The sequence below is a fragment of the Lepidochelys olivacea genome (assembly GCF_965140295.1).
Source record: "Lepidochelys olivacea isolate rLepOli2 genome assembly, chromosome: 1".
Lineage (NCBI taxonomy): Eukaryota > Metazoa > Chordata > Testudines > Cheloniidae > Lepidochelys > Lepidochelys olivacea.
The window spans coordinates 64,708,491-64,734,620 of record NC_140411.1 but is presented as its reverse complement, the minus strand read 5'-3'; the positions used below and the strand labels follow the sequence as shown (position 1 = coordinate 64,734,620).

General features: G+C 44.0%; 1 protein-coding gene across 1 annotated transcript in view; it reads left to right on the top strand.

The window, feature by feature from the left end:
• RGCC (regulator of cell cycle) overlaps nt 1-25,851 on the top strand; it is a 38,365-nt gene extending 12,514 nt beyond the window's left edge. Inside the window, exons 3-5 of the mRNA XM_084617534.1 lie at nt 21,991-22,104; nt 23,718-23,780; nt 25,618-25,851. Of these exons, the coding sequence (XP_084473660.1) occupies nt 21,991-22,104; nt 23,718-23,780; nt 25,618-25,625 (185 nt within the window). The 3' untranslated portion in view covers nt 25,626-25,851. The remainder of the gene's footprint in view (nt 1-21,990; nt 22,105-23,717; nt 23,781-25,617) is intronic.
• The last annotated feature ends 279 nt before the right edge of the window (nt 25,852-26,130 follow it).

Below are 26,130 nucleotides of genomic sequence, written 5' to 3'. Positions count from 1 at the left end.
GGTACACATGACATTTTTATTAATTTTACACAATTCTAGATTTTTAACATGGCACACATTAAATGGATTAAAAACTGGCTAACTGATGGGTCTCAAAATGTAATTGTGGACAGGGAATCATTATCAAGCAGTGTGTTTCCAGCAGGCTGCTGTATGGATCGGTTCTTGGCCCTAGGCTATTTAGCATTTTTATCATTGACATGGGAGAACACATAAAATCATCACTGATAAAGTTTGAAGATGATACAAAAATTGGTGGAGTCATAAATAATGAAAAGGACAGGTCACTGTTGCAGGGATATCTGGTAAACTGGGTGCAAACAAACATGTGTTTTTAATACGATCAAATATAAATGTATACATCTAGGAACAAAGAATGTAGGCCATATTTAAGGGATGGGGACCCTATCCTAAGGAGTAGGGACTCTGTAAAAGATTTGGAGGTTATCGTGGATAATCAGCTGAACATGAGCTCTGTGTGATGCTGTGGGCAGAAGGACTAATGCAATCCTTGGATACTGTAGTGGAGTGTACTAGACCTTTTAAGAATAAAGGGGTCCAGAAGGCCCCATTCCAGGTCTTGGAATGAACAAAAGTCCAGAAAATAGCATGGTCGTGGAAGAGAGGAAGCTGTCTTGGGGATTTATGAGTTGGATCCTGGGTGGGAGGTGGAGGGCAGGGGGCAGAAACCCCAGGACACTGTTCCTTTAAGGGCCCAGGATCAGGAGCCATGTAGTGTAGGGTGGAGCAGGGCTCCCCTCTCTTCCAGCCAGTCGAAAGGAGCTCTGTGGGGGAGTGCAGTATATAGACTGTCTTCTTCCTCAGAACAAGGGAGACCCTGACAGGAGAAGGAAGCCAAACCAAATGGGCTGAGCTCCAGTGAAAAAGTGCTAGGACTTGTGGCTTTAGGTGGAGCAGACTGACAGAGGAAGAGCTCTGGGTCTAACAGCAGAACCAGAGCTAAGTATGAACTGTTGAATTACATAAGAATGGCCATCTGGGGTCAGACCAATGGTCCATCTAGCTCAGTATCCTGTCTTCCAACAGTGGCTGATGCCAGATGCTTCAGGGGGATGAACAGAACACAGCAATTATTGAGTGATCCATCCCATCATTCAGTCTCAGCCTCTGGCAGTCAGAGACTTAGGGACATCCAGAGCATGGGGTTGCATCACTGACCACCTTGGCTGGTAGCCACTGATGGATCTATCCTCCATGAACTTATCTAATTATATTTTGTACCAGTTATACTTTTGGCTTTCGTAACATCCCTGGCAATGAATTCCACGCTGTGTTGTGTGAAGTACTTCCTTTTGTTTGTTTTAAACCTGCTTCCTATTAATTTCTTTGGGTGACCCTTGGTTCTTGTGTTATGTGAAGGGGTAAATAACACTTACTTTCTTCACACTGTTCATGCTTTTATAGACCTCTATCATATCCCCCCTTAGTCTTCTCTTTTCCAAGCTGAAAAGTCCCAGTCTTTTTAATCTCTCTTCATATGAAAACTATTCCATATCCTTAATCATTTCTGTGACCCTTCTCTGTACCTCTTCCAATTCCAGTACATCTTTTTTGAGATGGGGTGACCAGAACTGCACACGTTCAAGGTGTGGGCATACCATGGATTTATATAGTGTGATATTTTCTGTCTTATTCTCTATCCCTTTCCTAATGATTCCTAACATTGTTAGCTTTTTGACTGCCAGTGCACCTTGAGCAGATATTTTCAGAGAATTATCCACAGTGACTCCAAGAGCTCTTTCTTGAGTGGTAACTGCTAATTTAGACCCAAGCATTTTGTATGTATATTTGGGATTGTTTTCCAATGTTTTTTTACTTTGCATTTATCAACATTGAATTTCATCTGCCATTTTATTGCCCAGTCACCTAGTTTTGTGAGATCCCTTTGTAACTCTTCACAGTCTGCTTTGGACTTAACTATTTTGAGTGGTTTTGTACCATCTGCAAACTTTGCCACCTCACTGTTTATTCCTTTTTCCAGATCATTTATGAATATAATATATTGAACAGCATTGGTTCCAGTACAGATCTCTGAGGGATTCTGCTACTTACCTCTCTCCACTGTGAAAATTGACCATTTATTCCTCTCCCTTGTTTCCTATCTTTTAACCAGTTACTATCCATGAGAGGACCTTCCCTTTTATCCAATGACAGCTTATTTTGCTTAAGAACCTTTGGTAAGGGACTATGTCAAATGCTTTCTGAAAGTCCAAATACACTGTATCCACTAGATCACTCTTTTCCACATGTTTGTAGACCCCCTTAAAGAATTCTAGTAGAATTCTGAGTATGAACTTGATTTTGGGGAGTCCTTGAGGAGTGTTTGGATTATTTTGCGATTAAGGACTCTGAAGACTGTGTGAACTCTATTTGATGTTAAACCATCCCCAGTGAGGGGTGCTGTGAGCCACAACAGAAACTGTGTGAAATGCTTAAGGGGCCTGCAAGAGGAGGCTAACAAGGTCAGGATGCCTGCAAAGTGATTGTGACAGATCTCTGGGTACCCAGGACTGTGGGTCACCTTGTTAGTCCCTGCCCCAACATGAGGGATTAGTAACAGGGTATCAGCCCCCTAACACCACCAGCCTTTCAGCCACTCAAGCGCTCTCCATTGGGCTATGCTAGTCATGTCTATGCCTTGTGGGTTAACAAGAGCTTTCTGTAGATACCTTACATGATACCTCCTGTGGATAAATACTCTGCAAGCCATGTTTGGTGTAGTGAGTTTGTCATGTCTGAGACAAAATTGTTTACAAAGAACAGGGGACCCTTTGCCAAGGGGTCTCTGTGTCACAGTGACCAGTGCTCAGTAAGTGGCTATTCTGCTATAGATACATAAACAGAGGAATCCCAAGTAGGAGTAGAGAGGTTATTTTACCTCTGTGTTTGGCACTGGTGTGACTGCTGCTGGAATACCTTGTCCAGTTCTGGTGTCCACAATTCAAGAAGGGTGTTGAAAAATAGGAGAAGGTTCAGAAAAGAGTCACAAGAATGATTAAAGGAATTAGAAAATATGCCTGATAGGAGCTCAGTGTATTTAGCTTAACAAAGAGAAGGTTAGGGAGTGACTTGATTATAGTTTAAACTAAGCATCTATATGGGGAACAAATATGTCATCATGGGCTCTTCAGTCTAGCAGAGAAAGATGTAAAACACAGTCCAATGGTTAGAAGGTGAAGTTAGACAAATTCAGGCTGAAAATAACAGTGAAAGTAACTGACCATTGGAAGGTTTCAGAGTAACAGCTGTGTTAGCCTGTATTTGCAAAAAGAAAAGGAGTGCTTGTGGCACCTTAGAGACTAACCAATTTATTTATAATTTATAAATAAATTGGTTAGTCTCTAAGGTGCCACAAGCACTCCTTTTCTTTTGACCATTGGAACAATTTACCAGGGAGTGTAGTGGATTCTCCATCACTGACCATTTGTAAATCAAAATTGGATGTTTTTCTCAAAGCTATGCTCTAGGAATTATTTTGGGAAAGTTGTTATACAGGAGGTCAGACTAGATGGTCACAATGGTCACAATTCTGACCTTGGAATCTGAATCAACACAAGTGAGTATTAGAAGTATTCTTTTAACAATGCTTTGCCTAAAATGGCTAGGATGGTTTTTAAGGTAGGAGAAATGTACTCCTCTGGCCAATAACTTGATTTTCCATCAGTGAATAGGCAAGTGTAATTTCGCCTATTGAGAATGATAAAACTTGAACTCTTTAAATGGAGAAACAAACCATGATAGTACTTGAGATAACTGGAGGATGACCATTCCATTTTGTGGCAACTTTTTAGGTTTAAAATTTTTTGCTTTTGCTCTGCTTGGGAATAAAAACAAAACCCTTCAAAGGTTTCTGCAAAATCTCTCTCTTTGCGCTGGACCTCAAACTCTTAAAGCTTTGTAGAAACCAATACATCTCCATGAAACAGCATATTTTAGTGAAAATGTTCCAACTAGCTCTAGTTAGTAACCATTACAGAATGGGTTGTCAGTACTTTGACTGCTTGGAAAATGGGAAGAGAGAAAACCACAGTAATTGTTTTATAATTTATCAATCAAAGAGGGTTGTTAAAAATTCAGATCAGTATATACTTATAAAGAAAAATAATTGTGTGAATAGCCCTAGATCAATTTACAAACTACTAATGCTATTGCTAAATTAAAGCTTGCTTAATTTATTTAAGTTGCCCTTGTAAGTATTCAGCAAAAGGGGCATGTTATTCGATCTAGTTACCTATAAACTGAACAGAAGCTTGTGAGTTGACATGCTTTAATCCCTGGTTTGAAATATAGCATCCTCTATCATTGTATGTGGTGAAAAGGGTACTACAATGAGGACTGTTTGAAAAATACATATCTCATTCAATTCAGCTGGTTCTAAAAGCTTTAAAACAGAAAATTGCTTGAAATTAGTTATGTTCTTTCCAATTATAGTGTACTGAAAGGATTGGTATTTAGGCATTCTTCTTCACCAGTGTGTCAATGGACAAGACTCTTGGCCTCAGCGCTGTTTATATGAAGTGCTGTGAGTTGTTTTACTTTATTATAATGCCGGTGTTTATGCTGCCATAGTTAAAGTTGTCTGTATCTTCCATTGTTAATATCCTATTCATGGGGCACATAACTTGGCTATAAAGATGTTGTTTTAGTTGAAACTTGGTCTACAGGCTGTTCTCAGGAGGAAACATGTAATGTTTTTAAATGTGACTTACAATCTATTGGGCCTTACTTGATGTACAGTACAACACCAGGAAGACTCACATAATTAGAGGAGCAATGTCAATTGGAATGTTTTTTAGATTAGATAACTTTAAAAAGGTGTCGGATGGACCACCTTTTAAATGGTGCATTTAGAATTTTGCTGCAAGCATCTCAGAACTCTTCTCTAATCACAGCTGTGACATTTCAAGTGGATTGCATTTGATTTGGCAAAGGTGGGGTGGAAGTATAGGAGTGAAGAAGTCAAACTGGAATCATAAAAGAGGGCTAGAGATGAGCAACCCTTTTGAAGTGAAGGCTCTGGGGATGATCCAGGATCGAGAGGAATTTTTACTTCAGCTCCTGCGAGGCTCCAGTTTTAGGTGTGGCAGGTAATGCACTTCTGTGAGGGTCTCCCAGGCACAGTGAGTGTCTGGCCATTGCAGGAACTGACTCCTGGCAGGATAGGCACTGCTTGGAGCAGAGAGAGCCAGGCAAGCCCCTGGGCAGAGGGTATTATCCTCTAGCAGGAAGGAATATGCAGAAGAACATCATCTTTACTTTTTTTTAAACTGCAAAAGAAAATAATTATAAGTCTACTAGATGTGGGGGGGAGAATGCTCCCAGACAGGGAAGGAAAGTGAAGTTCTTTTCCTTTTTCTCTTTTCTTTTTAAACCAAAGGAATAAAATAAAACACTAGCCTGAGTACTTTTAGGGAGAACAAAGGTAACAAAACAAACACTACTTATGCTCATGACACAGATAAGGAAGGGACAACTGCTCATTCGTCAGAGGCCAAAGGTACACAGAAGAATTCTTATTCGAGTAGTGTCCCTATGGGTGCTCCACTTTAGGGGTCTGTGTGCCCCTGCACCTCTAATGGGAGATTTTTGGTAGCAGTGTCCCGTTGAGCTTGCGCATGTGCTCTCCCTCCCTCATGGTCTGCCTCGAGGCTATTTAGCACTGCATGGGCGAACCCCCCTCACTTCCTTCTCTATCGCCTTTGGCCAATGACAGAACTGAGCAGTGTCCCTTCCTTATCATTTAAGCATACGTAGTGTTTGTTTTGTTACCTTTGTTCTCCCTAAAAGTACTCAGGCTAGTGTTTTGTTTTATTTTGTAAGCAGTGTCAGGATGAGCTCCACCCTGACATCTGGTGGTGAGGTGTGGCAAGTTGTGGAAAAGAACTTCAGGGGCTGATCTCATTTGCATAGGCACACCCACCACGCCTAGAATGAGACCATAGCTGCCCAAATGGTCACTTTGGCTGCTGTGGGATCCCCAGTGTCTCTGTTATTGGGGCAGGAAGAATAAATTGTTATTACCCTGATTATGGGAACTGTGCTTGGAACTGTACGTGGCCTTTTGTTATGATGGAGGGATTCACCATCAACTAAGTAGCACTCGCTAGGCAAGGGTCATGGGTTCCAAAACTGTGTGAATGGAGAGAGGCTGGGGACAAGTATTAATACTTGGTGGCATGGGCCTCTTGGTGAGGGCCTTACATGCTGATTGCACTTTCTCCTCTCTCCACTGTGGAATATCAGAGCTAATTTTGATTTCATTAGAAGTCTAGTTATAGGCTGCTGAGCTCACTTTGGGCTGACAGTGCACCAGCACTGGGGCTCCCCTACTATAAGCTGAATTCACCTAAGAGCTGAAATCACTGAGTGTTGTGTTAAGTAGTGGGGGAGCCTGAAGATATATTGTGGAGCAGGTTGCGGGACGGCTGGTGAAGCAGTTCGATGCGGAGCAGTGTGTGGATGGCAGTAGCTGCTTGCGGGCCGTGGAGCTGAGTGAAGGAGTTTGTGGGGCGGCTGGTGGAGCAGAGCGGAGCGCAGGAGTTCGTGGGGCGGCTGGTGGAGCGGAGCGGAGCGCAGCTGAGCGAAGGAGTTCGTGGGGCGGCTGGTGGAGCGGAGCGGAGGAGTTCGTGGGGCGGCTGGCGGAGCGGAGCGCAGCTGAGCGAAGGAGTTTTGTGGGGCGGCTGGCGGAGCGGAGCGCCGCTATGGAGCTATGGGGCGGTCAGCTTCAGATCACGTAAGGTGCCTCTTACCCCCATTTCCACCCAGGTTGGGAGGTAAAGCTCCGCCGATAAACTTTCGAACTCTGGGGCTGCCCTGACCAGGGACAGAGACTTTTGGGACTTTGGGTGATTTGGGGTTGCTGGACTCAAGAACCAAAGGGAAAAGGGCATGCCCCAATTTGCCTGGGGTGGGGTTGTTTTTGCTCATGGGTTGTGTTATGAATCCTGTTGGTGGTGTTTCCCCAACATAATGCCACATTGTTTCTCTCTGTTATTAAAAGACTTTTGCTACACTCAGACTATGTGCTTGCGAGAGGGGAAGTATTGCCTCTTGGAGGCGCCCAGCGGGGGTGGTATATATTTGTCCCAGGTCACTGGGTGGGGGCTCGAGCCGGTTTGCATTGTGTTATTGGAATGGAACCCCTAGATATTGAACCTGGCCCTTGTTGCTGCCAACTCTGACGGGCAGAAGGGTTACATTTTATTCCTTTGGTTTAAAAAGAAAAGAGAAAAAGGAAAAGAACTTCACTTGCCTTCCCTGTCTGGGGCATCTAGTAGACTTATAATTTTCTTTTTCAGTTTTTTTTTTTAAGAAGACAATGTTCTTCTGCATAGTCCTCCCTGCTAGAGGATGACACCCCCTGCCCAGGGGCTTGCCTGGCTCTCTGTGCTCCAAGCGGTGCCAGGAGTCAGTTCCTGCAATGGCCAGACACTTACAGGGCCTGGGAGACCCTCACAGAAGTGCTTTACCTGCCACAGCTAAAACTGCAGCCTCACAGGAGCTGGGAGCTGAAGTAAAGATTCCTCCCTATAGAGAAAACACTTCAGTCTGCAGGGGACTCCGGTGGGCATTGACCTTCAAAAGTGGTGAAGAGGAGAAGAGAGAGAGAGAGAGAATCCCCCGGAAAGGCTCCTCCGAGCAACTAGCCAGTCAGAGGGGTGTTCCCCAGTGTGGCCATCTCGGCACCGATCCCGAGTACCTGGCCAGCCAGTGGGTCTCCCCAGAACGGGCACTGTTCCGCAGGAAGCTCTGGAAGCTGAAACCTGAGAAGGGGCTTCCTGCTGTGAGCTCTGCCCTGCTCTGAGCTCTGCTCTCCCCACCGACAAGGGGCTTCTGTGAGCTCTGTGCTGCTCGGAGTTCTATTCTGGGCAACTAATGCATGGAGAGGGCACAGTTACCGTACCATGTCTAAAAGAGCGACACAGAGAAGCCCTGCTGTCAGCTCTGCTTTGGCACCCAGACACCAGAGGCTTCCACCCTCATGCTCTGAGGCAACAGTACTGTCCCCTAAGGAGAAAGTTACCATACCATCTCTAAAAGAGTGGCATAGAGAAACCCTTTGGTACCAGATGCAACAAAACTCCCATCTAGGAAGTGTTCTGCACCTTCCCAACCATTGATACAGACTACAGACACTCCTCTGGGGTTCTGGATGAGCCCATGGTAACACAGGTGCTCTGATACTCTGGAGACCTGTGGCCTCAGTACCCAGGGAGAGACCATTACCATACCATCTCTAAAAAAAGTGGCACCAACAAACTTTTTGTACTGGGTAAAACTCTCATTTAGGGAGTGCTCTGCCCAACTATCGGTACTGACAATGTACCACGGACCCTCCTAGAATCATAGAATCATAGAATATCAGGGTTGGAAGGGACCCCAGAAGGTCATCTAGTCCAACCCCCTGCTCAAAGCAGGACCAATTCCCAGTTAAATCATCCCAGCCAGGGCTTTGTCAAGCCTGACCTTAAAAACTTCTAAGGAAGGAGATTCTACCACCTCCCTAGGTAACGCATTCCAGTGTTTCACCACCCTCTTAGTGAAAAAGTTTTTCCTAATATCCAATCTAAACCTCCCCCACTGCAACTTGAGACCATTACTCCTCGTTCTGTCATCTGCTACCATTGAGAACAGTCTAGAGCCATCCTCTTTGGAACCCCCTTTCAGGTAGTTGAAAGCAGCTATCAAATCCCCCCTCATTCTTCTCTTCTGCAGGCTAAACAATCCCAGCTCCCTCAGCCTCTCCTCATAACTCATGTGTTCCAGTCCCCTAATCATTTTTGTTGCCCTTCGCTGGACTCTCTCCAATTTATCCACATCCTTCTTGAAGTGTGGGGCCCAAAACTGGACACAATACTCCAGATGAGGCCTCACCAATGTCGAATAGAGGGGAACGATCACGTCCCTCGATCTGCTCGCTATGCCCCTACTTATACAGCCCAAAATGCCATTGGCCTTCTTGGCAACAAGGGCACACTGTTGACTCATATCCAGCTTCTCGTCCACTGTCACCCCTATGTCCTTTTCCGCAGAACTGCTGCCTAGCCATTCGGTCCCTAGTCTGTAGCTGTGCATTGGGTTCTTCTGTCCTAAGTGCAGGACCCTGCACTTATCCTTATTGAACCTCATCAGATTTCTTTTGGCCCAATCCTCCAATTTGTCTAGGTCCTTCTGTATCCTATCCCTCCCCTCCAGCGTATCTACCACTCCTCCCAGTTTAGTATCATCCGCAAATTTGCTGAGAGTGCAATCCACACCATCCTCCAGATCATTTATGAAGATATTGAACAAAACCGACCCTTGGGGTACTCCACTTGATACCGGCTGCCAGCTAGACATGGAGCCATTGATCACTACCCGTTGAGCCCGACAATCTAGCCAGCTTTCTACCCACCTTATAGTGCATTCATCCAGCCCATACTTCCTTAACTTGCTGACAAGAATACTGTGGGAGACCGTGTCAAAAGCTTTGCTAAAGTCAAGAAACAATACATCCACTGCTTTCCCTTCATCCACAGAACCAGTAATCTCATCATAAAAGGTGATTAGATTAGTCAGGCATGACCTTCCCTTGGTGAATCCATGCTGGCTGTTCCTGATCACTTTCCTCTCATGTAAGTGCTTCAGGATTGATTCTTTGAGGACCTGCTCCATGATTTTTCCAGGGACTGAGGTGAGGCTGACTGGCCTGTAGTTCCCAGGATCCTCCTTCTTCCCTTTTTTAAAGATTGGCACTACATTAGCCTTTTTCCAGTCATCCGGGACTTCCCCGGTTCGCCACGAGTTTTCAAAGATAATGGCCAATGGCTCTGCAATCACAGCCGCCAATTCCTTCAGCACTCTCGGATGCAACTCGTCCGGCCCCATGGACTTGTGCACGTCCAGCTTTTCTAAATAGTCCCTAACCACCTCTATCTCCACAGAGGGCTGGCCATCTCTTCCCTTTTTTGTGATGCCCAGCGCAGCAGTCTGGGAGCTGACCTTGTTAGTGAAAACAGAGGCAAAAAAAGCATTGAGTACATTAGCTTTTTCCACATCCTCTGTCACTAGGTTGCCTCCCTCATTCAGTAAGGGGCGCACACATTCCTTGGCTTTCTTCTTGTTGCCAACATACCTGAAGAAACCCTTCTTGTTACTCTTGACATCTCTGGCTAGCTGCAGCTCCAGGTGCGATTTGGCCCTCCTGATATCATTCCTACATGCCCGAGCAATATTTTTATACTCTTCCCTGGTCATATGTCCAACCTTCCACTTCTTGTAAGCTTCTTTTTTATGTTTAAGATCCGCTAGGATTTCACCATTAAGCCAAGCTGGTCGCCTGCCATATTTACTATTCTTTTGACTCATCGGGATGGTTTGTCCCTGTAACCTCAACAGGGATTCCTTGAAATACAGCCAGCTCTCCTGGACTCCTTTCCCCTTCAAGTTAGTCCCCCAGGGGATCCTGGCCATCCGTTCCCTGAGGGAGTCGAAGTCTGCTTTCCTGAAGTCCAGGGTCCGTATCCTGCTGCTTACATTTCTTCCCTGCGTCAGGATCCTGAACTCAACCAACTCATGGTCACTGCCTCCCAGATTCCCATCCACTTTTGCTTCCCCCACTAATTCTACCCGGTTTGTGAGCAGCAGGTCAAGAAAAGCGCCCCCCCTAGTTGGCTCCTCTAGCACTTGCGCCAGGAAATTGTCCCCTACGCTTTCCAAAAACTTCCTGGATTGTCTATGCACCACTGTATTGCTCTCCCAGCAGATATCAGGAAAATTAAAGTCACCCATGAGAATCAGGGCATGCGATCTAGTAGCTTCCGTGAGCTGCCGGAAGAAAGCCTCATCTACCTCATCCCCCTGGTCCGGTGGTACCTCCTCTGTGGTACCAAATGAACTCATGGTCCTCCAGGGTACCAGAGCTCATGCAGACCCGATGATTGGGGAAGAACCACAATCCGCATTACTTGGTACCAGGATCCCAGTATCGAGCACATCCCAGCACCCAGAATTGCTCTTAGCACTGGGCTGTATGCTGCCAATACCCCAGTCAGCGGCACCTTTACCCATTGATGAATCTGACACTGGCCAGGAGGAGATCATTCCCTGGCCCCTCACGGTGGCCCACCACCACACTGCAAGGGTCCTCCCCAATTCCATCACACCAACTGCCTGTGCCTGCCTTCCTACCTCTCCCTCCCAAGGCCATATTGTAACTCTTTGGATATATACACACTCATGGCGCAACCGTCTCCGGTGTCTCTCAGGGAGAGTCTACCAGATGGTTTGCTACAGCCTGGCACCTGAGCCAGGGCAGGAAAGCACCTGAGCCAGGACAGGAGAAAGCTTTTTCAGAACAGGAAAGAAGGGGGAAGAAAAAAAGAAACAAAAAGAACCTGAAGAGGAAGCTACCTCTTCAGCACACTTCTCCTCATCTCTCCCAGATGAGACTGTGCTGCCCACCCCTCATCACTAAGTGAAGATTTAAGAACTTTCTGGATCTTACCAAGAGGGTGGCAGACAAGCTGCAGATTCCCTTGCAGGAGGTGGCAGATACACATCACAAGTTGGTGGAAATTCTGCACACTACCTTTTCATCTAGAACTGTCCTCCCAATTAATGAGCTGATTCTAGATCCTACCAAAATCATCTGGCAGAGTTAGCCTCCATCGCACAAACCAGCAACAGAGTATAAACAAAACCAACCCTACATCTCTACCCAAAGAGGCAGACTTTGTTTTCAACATCCTCAACCCAACTCCATCATAGTGGATGTGGTTAATGCATGAAGCAAGCAACATAATGCCAAGTCAACAATGATCAGGCTTCGCAAGATGGCGTATTCATCGACAACATTACTGGTTAGAGCCATAAATTACCAAATTGTCGTGGCCAAAACAATTTTGTTAATCTTGGGAATCCCAGGATGTTTCTGAAACATTACTGGAAACACAAAAAGAACAGATTCAGACCATTCTTAGGGAAGGTCAGTTAATAGCCAGACCAGTCCTAGAGACACCACTGGATGTAGCTGTTACAGCTGCCCGCCCAGTCTCCATGACAGTGGTACTGAGGTGGGGTTCTTTTTTGTTCACTACACCTCTCTAGATTGGAAGTCTGTAGCTCTTTGGACAATTTGAAGGGCCAAACTCTTTGCGGAGAAGACAGATTTTCTCTCCACATCATGAAGGATTCTCGGACCGAAGAACACTCCGTAGGAATCTACACTGTGAAACAGAAGAGAAGCTATACCTCTCAACCACACCACAGATCACAATCTTCTCAATACTCACCATCTCTGTGCTGTTATGAGCTACAGTGTAAGACACCCAGGGCTCAAAAGTGAGAACAGTCTGCACCCCAGTCCATGACCTCTCAAACGGCCTCTTATAAGCCCTTTGATGAGCTGGTCGGAGGCCTGAACAATGATACCTTACAGCATCAGCTGCCATCTATACACCTGTCATGCCACTCAGAAGTCACCTTACGTTACTTCTCAGCAGTTAGGACCACCTCTAGAGCAAAGAGATTGATTTCTAGCCCTGAACCTACAGGTGCCTACTTCCATATCTCAATACAGTCATTATACAGGAGATTTCCTACTGCTTACCTTTGGGGCAGGATCATTATAGGTACAGACTGCTCCACACAGGGTATTCTCCAAGGTTCACTTCATTGTAGTGACATACTAACCCCGATACAGTGACTTTATCAGCACCAACCTGATGCAGTACAAGCGAGAGCGCTCCTCTCACTACCCACATTCACCACCTGGGGACACGTGTCTCTCTAATATGCTACACAACAACAAGGTTCAGGACAAATGGCCTTCCATATCACTCTTTTGGGGCTAGGGGCTGTCAGGAGTGCCTGTGCACAAACTCTGCCTTTCATCAAAAACAACACACAAAGGTTATGATGGACTTAATGTGACCTGTATGTTTTGTATAAACTGCCAAGGAGCTGCCAGATCTCCCTCCATCTGCAAGACATCATTCAAACTTTGGAATTGATGCATCCATCACAATGTGCTCATCTCAGCTGTCTGTCTACAAGGGATACAGAATGGGGTAACCAACAGTCTCAGTTGGCATTTTCTCACGACAATGAGTGTATACTGAATTCACAGGTGCTTCAAGCTATAGCCACCCCTTGGAGAACCCAACCTATGGATCTCTTTGCTACTTATTGGAACAAGAAAGGTCCTTGTTACTGCTCCGGGGCCGGCTCGGGGAAACATTCACTGGCAGTTGCCCTCATCTTTCCAGCGGACAGGGCCCATTTGTATGTCTTTTCCCAGTTTCCTACCCTATCCAAGAATCTGTTGAAAATTCAACAAAACAAGTGAGAGTTATTGTGATTGCCCCTCTTGACTATGACAAGTCTGGCTCCCTTACCTGATGCAGATGGCAATATGCCCTCCTGTTCCTCTGATGTCAGCCCATTCCTCACCCTCTCTCTCAAAACAATGGGCTGACCCTTCACCCCAACCAATGGGTCCTCCACCTCCAGGCTTGGATCTTTTTGTTCCAAGGCTTAGAAGCCAAATGCTCTGACAAGCTGAAACACATGTTGCAACACAACCACAAGTTGACCACTCCACATACCTATCTACAAAATAGAAACAACTCCAAGTTTGTACCATTCCAAATGGATAGACCCAACCTCATCTTTCCTCCCTTTTTAAACTCTCACTCAGTTCCCTTATGGTACATCTCATGGCAAAAATGGTTTCCCACTTGGAGTTTGCTCAACCACTAATGCATAGACTCTTTAAGGGCATTGGGACTCTCTCTTCCCCCATGTGACACCACCCACTCCAGCCTGGGACTTTAATCTAGTTCTCAGGGCTTGGACTAGACCTCCCTCTGAGTCCAGGGCAACTTGTTCTCTCTCACACCTGTCCATGATGACAGCATTTCTAATTGCCATCACCTCAGCTAGGCACACAGGAGAAATAGCAGCACTATTCATGGCCTTTGTCTTTTAAAAAAAAACAAAACAAAAAACCAAAACTCTAAGGCCATATTCCAAGTTTCTCCCTACTTTTTCTGTACTTTCCATATGAATCAATAGATCCACCTCCCTGTTTTTTCCCAAAACCACATTGTGACAACTGGGAGACAATAGTGCATATAATAGAAGGACATGAATATTCTACTTGGACAGGACTAAGGACTTCAGGAAATCCCCTAAGCTCCTCCTTTCATCCACAGAAAGGTTCTAAAGCTCTGTGATATCTCCTCAAAGACTATCCAAATGTGTCTCTAGTTGCATTAACCACTTAGCAAGGGTGCAACTTGCTCCCGTCCATACGAACTCCATGAGATCAGTTCCTACCTCAATCTCCCCATTCTGTAGAACAGTGTTTGAGGCCTCTGTTCATACTTTCACAGAACATTATGTGATCACTGAAGATTTGGCCGCTGACACCATCTTCGACTCCACAGTACTCTCTATAGTAAAAGACTCCGCTCTGAAGTCCCAGCCTCCAGTGGTGGGTACTGCTCCGGAGTCACCTAAAGTGGAGCACCCATAGGGACACTACTCAAAGAAGAAGAGGAAGTTACTCACCTTGTGCAGTAATGACGGTTCTTCGAGATGTGTGTCCCCATGGGTGCTCCACAACCCGCCCTCCTCCCCTCTACTTCAGAGTTCTCTATAGGGCTCTGTGGTAGAGAAGGAAGTGAGGGGGGTTCGCCCATGCAGTGCTGAATAGCCTTGAGGCAGACCACGAGGGAGGGAGAGCACATGCGCGGGCTCATTGGGACTCTGATACCAAAAATCTCCGATTAGAGGTGTAGGGGTACACAGACACCTAAAGTGGAGCACCCATAGGGACACACATCTCGAAGAGCCATTGTTACTGCACAAGGTGAGTAACTTCCTCTTCATGGGGTCTTCTAGTCACTACCTCTCAAGGAGGTGGATTTACTACAGTGACATAAAAACCCTTTCTGTTGCTTTAGCAAGTGTCTTCACTACAGTAGTGTAGGTGCAGCAGTAGCACTGTAGTGCAGTCATGCACAGGGAAACACCAAAAAACAAGCACAACTAAATCATCTGTAGGCATCCCGCCTAAGCAGAATCACCATCACCATCAGCACTGAGCAGCAGCCATTGCGGTAAAGCATAATGAGGTTTAAACTTGTCTCCTGGGAGATGTCCTAATTAAATGAAGTGCATTATTGAATTCAAATTCAAATGTTAGTTTTGTAGAACTACATTTTTCAGGTTGTTGGCTCCTAATGTGGGAGCTGGCAGCTCTAGGTATCACACAATAACAACTCTTCCGTTCACTGGAACTGTGACTAATACTTTTCAAGAACTGGGTGTCATGGGGCCATTATTATGAAAAGAGGCACAGGTCCCCTGGCCTCAGAAGTGTTGAATTTTTTGTTGAAAAAACCTAAAAGCTTTGCCCCACATCCCGAACCAAATAACATTTATGAGGGGATTAGACCTATTGCTTTTCCATAACACATTCAGCCTTTCTCCACAAGTCCTATAAAATAAGAGTGCAGAATATCATCTCTGTAGGAGGTATCATGGGCTGGCATCTCAGAGTCCTGTATAAAAGAACTATATTTAAAAAAATTATCCAAAGACACAAGATCTAAAAAAGCAGAGGGAGTGATATCAAGAGTTATAGGCAAAGGAAATGAGATTTTGAAGAAAGGTAGAGTAGATTAGGCAGAAAGAGGGAGGAAAAATTTGTCAGAGGTAGGAACAAATGACGTTTCACTCCTCTATGGTGGTCAGATTGTGTGAAGTGTCAGAAGCATCTGTTGCTAATAATAGTGGCTGATGTGCATCTCTGTTCTCAATGTAATTTTGCATACTGCCTTAGATTATCGCACGTTGTATTTATTCAGCATTGACATTGCAATTGCAGTGTTACACCCTGACCCTGCTTTTGTGGGGCTATGTTTGCTACAAGTTTTTAAATGGTATTTTAAAAACAGTTCAGTTTAACACATTTTGTCTTGCCATTGTGAATCAGGCAAGGCACATAAGGACTTCAACTGAGGTGGCGTAGCTACTGAATTTGATGAAATTACACAAGGGATAAATTTGGCACACTGTGACATTTCTCTCTCCTGCCCTTATTCTGGAGGGTGTCTGAGATTAAGCGCTTTCTAACATATAGACATTGAAACACTGGTTTTGAAATGATGGATGATCTAATGGTCTCTTCTGGCCTTAAAAATCGATGAATCTGTTCTATAACCTTTCAGGCATTCTGCCTGATGCTTCTTGCAGAAATTTTTTGTCTGAGGGTGCAGACATTTACCATACGTGTAGTTTGACTTCTGTATTTAAGGAGGGGCCGCTCCAGTCAGGCCAACGGGGACGTCTGTGTATGTGTGTGGCATATTCCATGCCTGCCCACATGGATGCTATTTCAGATTTTTTGGCAGGGGGAGGGAGATGGTCAACTTTAATTGTAATTCTAGGGGCTGACAACTGAAAACTCTTGTTTTTTGGCAGATAACTTTAGAAATTATCTGACAGGAGCACTGTATCTAATTCCTATATCAAGAAAGAAAAATAAATAAATATTAGACCCTCTCAGCTCTAATACTAATGTGTTCTGACCAGTGTTCCCTCAAATTTTTTACATCCATGTGTGGAATGAATTTTGTTATGTGCACAAATATGGAGGAGATGTGTGACATATCACCTTCATATTGATGCACATAACAAAATTCATGTGGTGGGGGTGGGGTCGAGGGGTTCAGAGTGTGGGAGGGGGCTCGCGGCTGGGGCAGAGGGTTGGAGTGTGGGGGGATGAGAGCTCTGGCTGAGGGGGTAGGGCTGGGGATGAGGGGTTTGAGGTGCTGGAGGGAGCACAGGCCTGGGGCAGGAGATGAATGCTCCAGCTAGGGGTGAAGGCTCTGGGGTGGGTCTGGCGATGAGGGGTTCGGGATGTGGGAGGGGGCTCGGGGCAGAGGGTTGGGGTATTGTCTCTGGGGTGTAGCTGGGGATGAGGGGTTTGGGATGCAGGCTTCCCTGGGGCTGTGGAGGGGGGAAAGGACTCCCCCACAGCCCTCTCCCCGGCTGCGGCAGCTCAGGCAGTGCTGGGCTGGGCTGAGGGAGGGGCTCCTCTCTCCCGGCCATGGCAAGTTTGGGGCAGGTCCGTGCTGGGGCCAACGGGGAGAGAGATTTCTCCCCGCCACAGCCCTGAGCCCCTGTGCGGGGGTTAATAGGCAGCTACGCAGCTGGTTCTGACATCTTGTGGCAAGTCACTTAAGGGACACTGGTTAGCTTTAAAACTTTAAAGTATATTCTTTCTCAAATACTCTTACTAAAGTCAGAGGGGACCATCGTGGTCATCTAGTCTGACCACCTGCACACTGCAGGATACAGAACCTCACCCACTCACTCCTGTAATAGAACTGTAGCCTCTGGCTGAGTTACTGAAGTCCTCAAATCATGGTTTAAAGTAGGGGTCGGCAGCCTTCGGCACATGGCACATCAGGGTAATTTGCTGGCAGGCTGCGAGACATTTTGTTTATGTTGACTGCCTGCAGGCACGGCCCCCTGTAGCTCCCAGTGGCCGTTCCCAACCAATGGGAGCTGTGGGAAGCGGCACACATCTAGTGTCCCTTCCCCAGTCATTGGGGATTTTTGCTACAGGCAGTCACCAATGGGCCACATGCATTGTAGGCAGTCCTGTCATACCATCCCCTCCAGAAATTTATCAGACTCAGTCTTGAAGCTAGATAGGTTTTTTGCCCCCACTGCTCCCCTTGGGAGGCTGCTCTAGAATTTCACTCCTCTGATGGTTAGAAACCTTTACCTAGTTTCAAGCCTAAACTTGTTGAAGGCCAGTTCATATCCATTTGTTCTGGGGTCCACATTGCAGTGCTTAATTTAAAGAACTCCTCTCCCTCCTTGGTATTTCTCCCTCTGATGTATTTATAGGGAGCAATCATATCTCCCCTCAGCCTTCTTTTGGTTGGGTTAAAGAAGTCAAGCTCTTTGAGTCTCCACTCATAAGGTAGGTTTTCCATTCCTCAGATCATCCTAGTAGCCCTTCTCTGCATCTGTTCCAGTTTGAATTCACCTTTCTTGAACATTGGAGACCAGAATTGCACACTGTATTCCAGATGAGGTCTCACCAGTGCCCTGTCTCATGGTACTAACACTTCCCTGTCTCTACTGGAAATACATTTTCTGAAGCACCCCAGGACTGCATTAGCCTTTTTCAAGGCTGAATCACATTGACGGTTCATATTCATTCTGTGATCAACCAATACACCCAGGCCTGTCTTGGTCCTCCGTCACTTCCAACTGATAAGTCCCCAGCTTATAGTAAAAATTCTTTTTGTTAGTCCCTAAGTGCATGACGTTGCACTTTGTACTACTAAATATAATCCCATTTCTATTACTCCAGTTTACAGTGTCATCCAGATCGTCTTGTATGATATTTCAATCCTCCTCCATATTGGCAATACCTCACAACTTTGTGTCATCCACAAATTTTATTAGCACACTCCCACTTCTTGTGCCAAGGTCAATAATAAAAATGTTAAATAAGATGGATCAGTCTTGGGATCCCTGAGGAACTCCACTGGTAACATCCCTCTAGCCTGACGGTTCATCTTTCAGTATGACCTATTGTAGTCTCCTCTTTAACCAGTTCCTGTTCACCTTTCAGTTCTCATATTCATCCCCATCTTTTCCAGTTTAACTAATAATTTCTCTTGTGTAACTGTATCAAATGCCTTACTGACATCCAGGTAGATTAGAGCTACTGCATTTCTTTTGGCTAAAAAAATTAGTTATCTTCTCAAAGAAAGATATTAGTAACTTTGTCAAGAATCAGAGGGTAATCATGTTAGTCTGTATCCACAAAAACAACAAGGAGTCCGGAGGCACCTTAAAGACTAACAGATTTATTTGGGCACAAGCTTTCGTGGGTTTAAAAAAACAACAACTTCAGATGCATAGAGTGAAAATTACAGATGCAGGCATTATTATACTGACACATGAAGAGAAGGGAATTACCTCACAAGTGGAGAACCAGTGTTGATGCTACCTGTCAGTTCCGAGTCATGCATGGACATGTGACTGGCCCATGTGACTCCAAAACTCCATATTGTAGCTGGGATTCTACACGGGGGAGGGAGTGGTGTCCACCCACAAGAGAAAGTCTATTTAAACCCTGGGGAGACCCCTCCATTTTGTCTTCAGCTGGCTCAAGAGAGAGCCTCTCCCACCCCAAGGATACCTGAAAGAAACTGGAACAAAGGACAGCAACTACAGGGGGTGTGAGTAATTGCTGGACCCAGACTAGAAGGAGACTAGTCTGTAAAAGGAAGCTTGCTGGAATTCCTCTGAGGGTGAGGTTTTTATCTGTATTCAGTTTTCTTACTGTATTAGAGATAGACTTGCATGTTCTATTTTATTTTGCTAGGTAATTCACTTTGTTCTGTCTGTTACTACTTGGAACCACTTAAGTCCTACTTTCTGTATTTAATAAAATCACTTTTTACTTATTAATTAACCCAGAGTATGTATTAATACCTGGGGGTGTGTGTGCAAACAGTTGTACATATCTCTCTATCAGTGTTATAGAGGGTGAACAATTAGAGTTTACCCTGTATAAGCCTTATACTGGGTAAAACTGATTTATCTGGGGGTTGGACGAGTCCAGACAAGCTATCTCACCCCTTCCCATGGGGCTGGATGCGTTGCATCCGAGAGTGCTAAAGGAATTGGCGGATGTGATTACAGAGCCATTGGCCATTATCTTTGAAAACTCATGGCGATCCGGGGAAGTCCCGGATGACTGGAAAAAGGCCAATGTAGTGCCAATCTTTAAAAAAAGGGAAGAAGGAGGATCCTGGGAACTACAGGCCAGTCTGCCTCACCTCAATCCCTGGAAAAATCATGGAGCATGTCCTCAAGGAATCAATTCTGAAGCACTTAGAGGAGAGGAAGGTGATCAGGAACAGTCAGCATGGATTCACCAAGGGAAAGTCATGCCTGACTAACCTAATTGCCTTCTATGATGAGATAACTAGTTCTGTGGATGAAGGGAAAGCAGTGAACGTGTTATTCCTCGACTTTAGCAAAGCTTTTGACACGGTCTCCCACAGTATTCTTGTCAGCAAGTTAAAGTAGTATGGGCTGGATGGATGCACTACAAGGTGGGTAGAAAGTTGGCTAGATTGTCGGGCTCAACGGGTAGTGATCAATGGCTCCATGTCTAGTTGGCAGCTGGTTTCTAGCGGAGTGCCCCAAGGGTCGGTTCTGGGGCCGGTTTTGTTCAATATCTTCATTAATGATCTGGAGGATGGTGTGGATTGTACCCTCAGCAAGTTTGTGGATGACACTAAACTGGGAGGAGTGGTAGATACTCTGGAGGGTAGGGATAGGATACAGAGGGACCTAGACAAATTGGAGGATTGGGCCAAAAGAAATCTGATGAGGTTCAACAAGGACAAGTGCAGAGGCCTGCACTTAGGATGGAAGAATCCAATGCACCGCTACAGACTAGGGACCGAATGGCTAGGCAGCAGTTCTGCAGAGAAGGACCTAGGGGTGACAGTGGACGAGAAGCTGGATATGAGGCAACAGTGTGCCCTTGTTGCCAAGAAGGCCAATGGCATTTTGGGGTGTATAAGTAGGGGCATTGCCAGCAGATCGAGGGACGTGATCGTTCCCCTCTATTCGACATTAGTGAGGCCTCATCTGGAGTATTGTGTCCAGTTTTGGGCTCCACACTGCAAGAAGGATGTGGAGAAATTTGAAAGAGTCCAGCGAAGGGCAACAAAAATGATTGGGGGTCTGGAACACATGACTTATGAGGAGAGGCTGAGGGAACTGGGATTGTTTAGTCTACGGAAGAGAAGAATGAGGGGGGATTTGATAGCTGCTTTTAACTACCTGAAAGGTGGATCCAAAGAGGATGGATCTAGACTATTCTCAGTGATAGCAGATGACAGGACAAGGAGTAATGGTCTCAAGTTGCAGTGGGGGAGATTTAGGTTGGATATTAGGAAAAACTTTTTCATTAGGAGGGTGGTGAAGCACTGGAATGCGTTACCTAGGGAGGTAGTGGAATCCCCTTCCTTAGAAGTTTTTAAGGTCAGGCTTGCCAAAGCCCTGGCTGGGATGATTTAGTTAGGATTGGTCCTGCTCTGGGCAGGGGGTTGGACTAGATGACCTCCAGAGGTCCCTTCCAACTCTGATATTCTATGATTCTATGGACCCCATTGGAAGTTGAGCATCTGAGTGTTAAAGACAGGAACATTTCTTAAACTGCTTTCAATTAAGCCTACAGCTGTTAGGGGATGTGATTCAGACCTGCGTCTGGGTTTGCAGCAGTCTAGTGGGTCTGGCTCAAACCAGGCAGGGCACTGAAGTCCCAAGCTGGGAGGGCAGGAAAAGCAAGGGTAGAAGTAGTCTTGGCACATCAGTTGGCAGCCCCAAGGGGGTTTCTGTGATCCAACCCATCACAGTGGCCATGCATCTGAAGAAGTGGGTTTTTTACCCACAAAAGCTTATGCTCAAATAAATCTGTTAGTCTTTAAGGTGCCACCGGTCTCCTTGTTGTATTAGTAACTTTGTGACTACTTCCTGAATACAACAACTGAAACAACTGTAGAAAAATATACAATTACTTTCTATCATTTAGGCTACTTACTTTTTGCAGTTCACCAAACTTGGAACAGATCATTTAACTTTAGGAAACATCCTAACAGCCCTTTCTTATCATAATCACCTGTTAATCACTGTGTTTATAAACAAAATTTTGACTCCCTGTCTCAGGGTCACAAGCTGGGAGCAGCACATCTCTTGTCTCCTCTGTGGAACTCATTCGATTGCACACTCAGGCTGCCTCCCCATACCCCCTCCCCCCATACCACTCCCAAACTCCACCTATGATGTTTATATTTTTTTGTTTTGTTTTGTTACTGTTATAAACTTGCCATGGGCATTGGTTTTAATTTCTAATGCTTAGAATTTGTTTTACAGGTGCAGATTCACTCTACAGAAATAGTTTTAGCTTCAGTGATGAAAAACTTAATTCTCCAACAATGTCAGTTCCAACTCCAACTTTACCATCTCCAGCAGTAACTCCTTGTAAAGGTAAATCTCATAATAATCTTATTTTAAGTGTTTTAAGTTTCTTCTGAACTCTGAGTGGTGCAGACTCATCTCTGTAAAATGTTAATCTACTGATATTTAAGATGCGAACAAACTCCTGAGTGTTAGTATTAAGACTACTTCAAACATAAGTCCTACTAGTATCTATGCTAAACACAATGGCACACTAGGTGTAATGTCTGCAATAACCAATGGTTCACAGGTGGGCCTGCCAACTCTATTAGCTATGAATCTACAGCATTAAAGAAAACATTAGTTTTTGGCTGATCTAAAATTGTGATGTGTCTTACTAAACAATTCCTTGAATGGGTTTATTTTCATTGTAGAGTTAACTCATGGTACAACTTGAATGTTGTCTAAGTCATCCTGTGCACACAAAAATGCTTGAGTGCAGCGGTGCTTTTAATGTGAGTTGGCTGGCCTGTCAGGGTGGATAGGCTACAACTTGAGTTAGCAGAACTTGTCAGCTGCTGACACAATTCCTCTTTGCAGTATCACTGCTCTCACTTGAGCTAGGCTAACTTGAGAGGCCTTAACTTGAGCGCAGATAACTTACGCCTTTTCTGAAGAGTGATGTCTGCACTGCAGCTGGGAGTATGCTGTATTAGCTCTGCTTGTGCAAGCATGCTAAAAATAGCTGTGTAGCTGTAGCTCACAAAAGCTTACGCTCAAATACATTTGTTAATCTCGAAGGTGCCAAAAGTCCTCCTTTTCTTTTTGCGAGTGCAATAGTGTGTAGGGTGTCAATGCAGAGGTGCTTAGGGTCACACCTACCCATATGTGAACACACATGCTGACATGCCATATATTTAATTTAAATTCCTTACATAACCTAAGCTAAGGCAATATTAAGGCTGTGCAATTGAGCACCCATTACAGGGAATGTGGAGGGATTTACTTAGGAGGAAAGATTAAAAAGCTACATATCTACCGTTTGATTAAGCCATCTAAGGGGAGGTGGGGAGATAACCTTACAAGTATCAGAAGAATTAACTATTTACCTTGGTACTAGGAGGGGTAATAATGAGGAGTAATGGGATCCAATTAAGTTGGTAGCAGAGACTTAGCAAAGAATTAGACTGACTGTCCGGAAACTATTTCTGAGAGCAAGGTTTATTTAATTGTGGAATAGTCTCTAGAAGGAAGTGATAGAAGCCACTTGCAATATTAAAAAACTAGATTGGACAGAATACTAGAATATATACATAAATAACAATTCTTCACTATCAAGGAGTGGCCATCTAAGAGTGATGGAAAAAGCTTAACTTCTAATTTTTAAGGAAACAAAATGAGTTTTGCTCTAATGTCATCATGTGACTAACTCCCTAAAATAAAGGAATCAAAATTTTAGGCCAGATATCAGGACAGTCTTTTCTCTGAAGCATTTGGACATTGCAGTAGGACTATTAAAGGAAGAGGTCAAGGTCAGAGAGGTCTCTGAAGATAATCAAGAAGAGGTGAGATACTACTGAGAATAATGTTGGGAGTTGTCCTTCAAAATTCAAGTGGTTTCTAATGGCCTTTATTTGCCTCAGTGACAGAGACTTCCATTTTTCACTTATAAATGGTGCTGACCTTATTCTTTTATTTTGCAGCAAAGCTTGGGGACACAAAAGAACTAGAAGACTTTATTGCTGATCTTGACAGGACATTAGCAAGTAAGTAGATTCACTTTGTGTGGTACCTTAAAAATGATGGAAGTCAAAGTATTTACAATGCAATACATCAGCAGAGATGGGGTTGTAGGGTGGGAACAGTATTTTTACAAAATTTCCTTTAAAATATTAGAGTTCTTTTTGTGTCTTTGTTGTGGGAGAAGTAATGGGGTAGAACATGGGGACAGATCAGCCTTTCTCCATGTATTTTTACTTTTAGGTCTCTCTAGTCTGCTTTTCCTGTCTGATAGTGTGATCATATGCTACATAGATGCGCTCATTTATCCACTCCCCTCCCTCCTTGTATATATTCCCATTTTTTAACAGCCAAATGCAACTTGATTTTGACTAACACCTTCTTACATATAGCATTTTTGGGACGTAAAACAAACCATATATCATGAAGTTGCTTTGATAGTGCACCTATTATGCAAGCAAGAGTTCTTCAAAAACTGATTCAACACTGTGAAAAACAGGCTTGTGTCTCATAGTCCTATACGTCTAAATAACTGGCCAGTAACTATGAATGACTGGTATAAATGTAAGTATTAGACTGCTGTCATTGTCTTTACAAAATGATTATGGAATGGAAGTCCATACCTTATACTTTAAATTTAAAAAAAAAAAATCAGTTGATCTAGTCTCCATTAAATACAGACCAAATTTGTCACTACCTGACAATCTGTTATTCAGTTGCACTATTCCTTGGCTCTTCATCAGACTATATGGAAAAACACTTCTCTTTTTAAATATTGTGTTACATCTATTCCCCTTCTCACCGTTTGCCTGTGCTGTTCATTTGGGCCATGGTCTTGTATTCCTTTGCATGCAAACAGAGTGAGCCCACTGGGCCCTAAATAAGCAGTACAAACAAAGAATGAAAGGAGTAATACAAATTGATGGTGGGAATTTTTTTTAAATCCTTTGTTTTTCCTTCTTTGTATTTTTTAAGCCTTAGTTGATTTGCCTTGAGTTTAACTCAAGATGACTTCTTTTATGATCGTAAACTTGTGTTATGATCTGGCTTATTGGTGTTTAGCCTTTGCTGTCTTCTCACTTGTATCTTAATTCTGGCCTAGTTTCACTTATTTTAAGTATTTTCTTATTTACTATCTTTTGCAATGGATTCATTCTAGAGCTATCCATTCTTTACCAGTGAGATTAAATTTATTAATCTGTAGACCCTTTCCAGAAGGGCAGAGAGTCAGGAGATTTGGTATTCAAGGAAGAGCAAAACGCAAAAAGGAGAGTCTGATACAACCTTTTCTTTGGGTTTTTGCTGCTAGGGCTTTCACAGCTGTATTGCAGGTGACTTTTTTGGGCTGTCTGTTTCATACTGACTTCATAAGATTGTCCATTTCATAATGCAGGGCAAGTTGAGAGGTTGAATGCCACCTGCTGCTGCTATAGTGCATTCTAATAAGACAATGGTCCATGGTTTTTCAACCCTGTCTTATTCATTCACAATGTAACGGCCTCTACTTTCACATACCAACTTTATATTTGACTCTGTAATGCAGTGAAGAAGACCAACTTCAGTCTTATATTACTATCACATATTTTGAGTTCTACTATATAGTTGGGGTTATGTAACAGCCTACATTTACTTGTGCAGATGCCTTTTGGTACCTAAGACACACACTAGAGCAGTGATTTTCTTAAACCATTACAACTTTACAATCTTTATAACTTTTTGGCTTCTCTATATATTTTTTGGCTTTCTCCCCTTTCATGTCAGTTAAACAGCAGAGAATTTAAGAAACGGGACATCAAATATGACATTTTGTAAGTGAAATGTAATCTTGCGAAGTGTAGCATTTGGGATCTTTCATGTTTACAGGTATGTGAAGCAAAGGGATTTTTGGCATCATCCCTGTCTACAGATAATTCCTTGAAAGATGCAATGAAGACCTAGTGTGTGGATCACTGAAAGCTGCTGCCATGTCTGACAACTGTCAACTTTGCTATCCAGCATATTCATCTTCTGAACATAACAATAGTCACCTTCTCTAAGCATTTAACTGATGACATCAGTTTTGTTACTTTGCGGCAGGCAGGATCAGATAATTTAAATGTGCAGTTACTATATTTTTTTCTTAAAAATATAGCTTAAATTTTAATTTAAAATTGCTTTTATGAAAATATATTTGTAATTTTATATAGTTGGAAACTTTAATGCTTTTAATATATTTTTGTATACAAATAAAACCTGAACTGAAATCTAGCTGTCTAAAATCTCTCTGCGGGTTTAAGAAGATTGAAACTTAATAAATTAAACTTATCTCGGTTCCTGAGAACATGCATTAGCTTTTAAAATGTCTGATAACTTACTTCATGATAGGCAAAATAACAA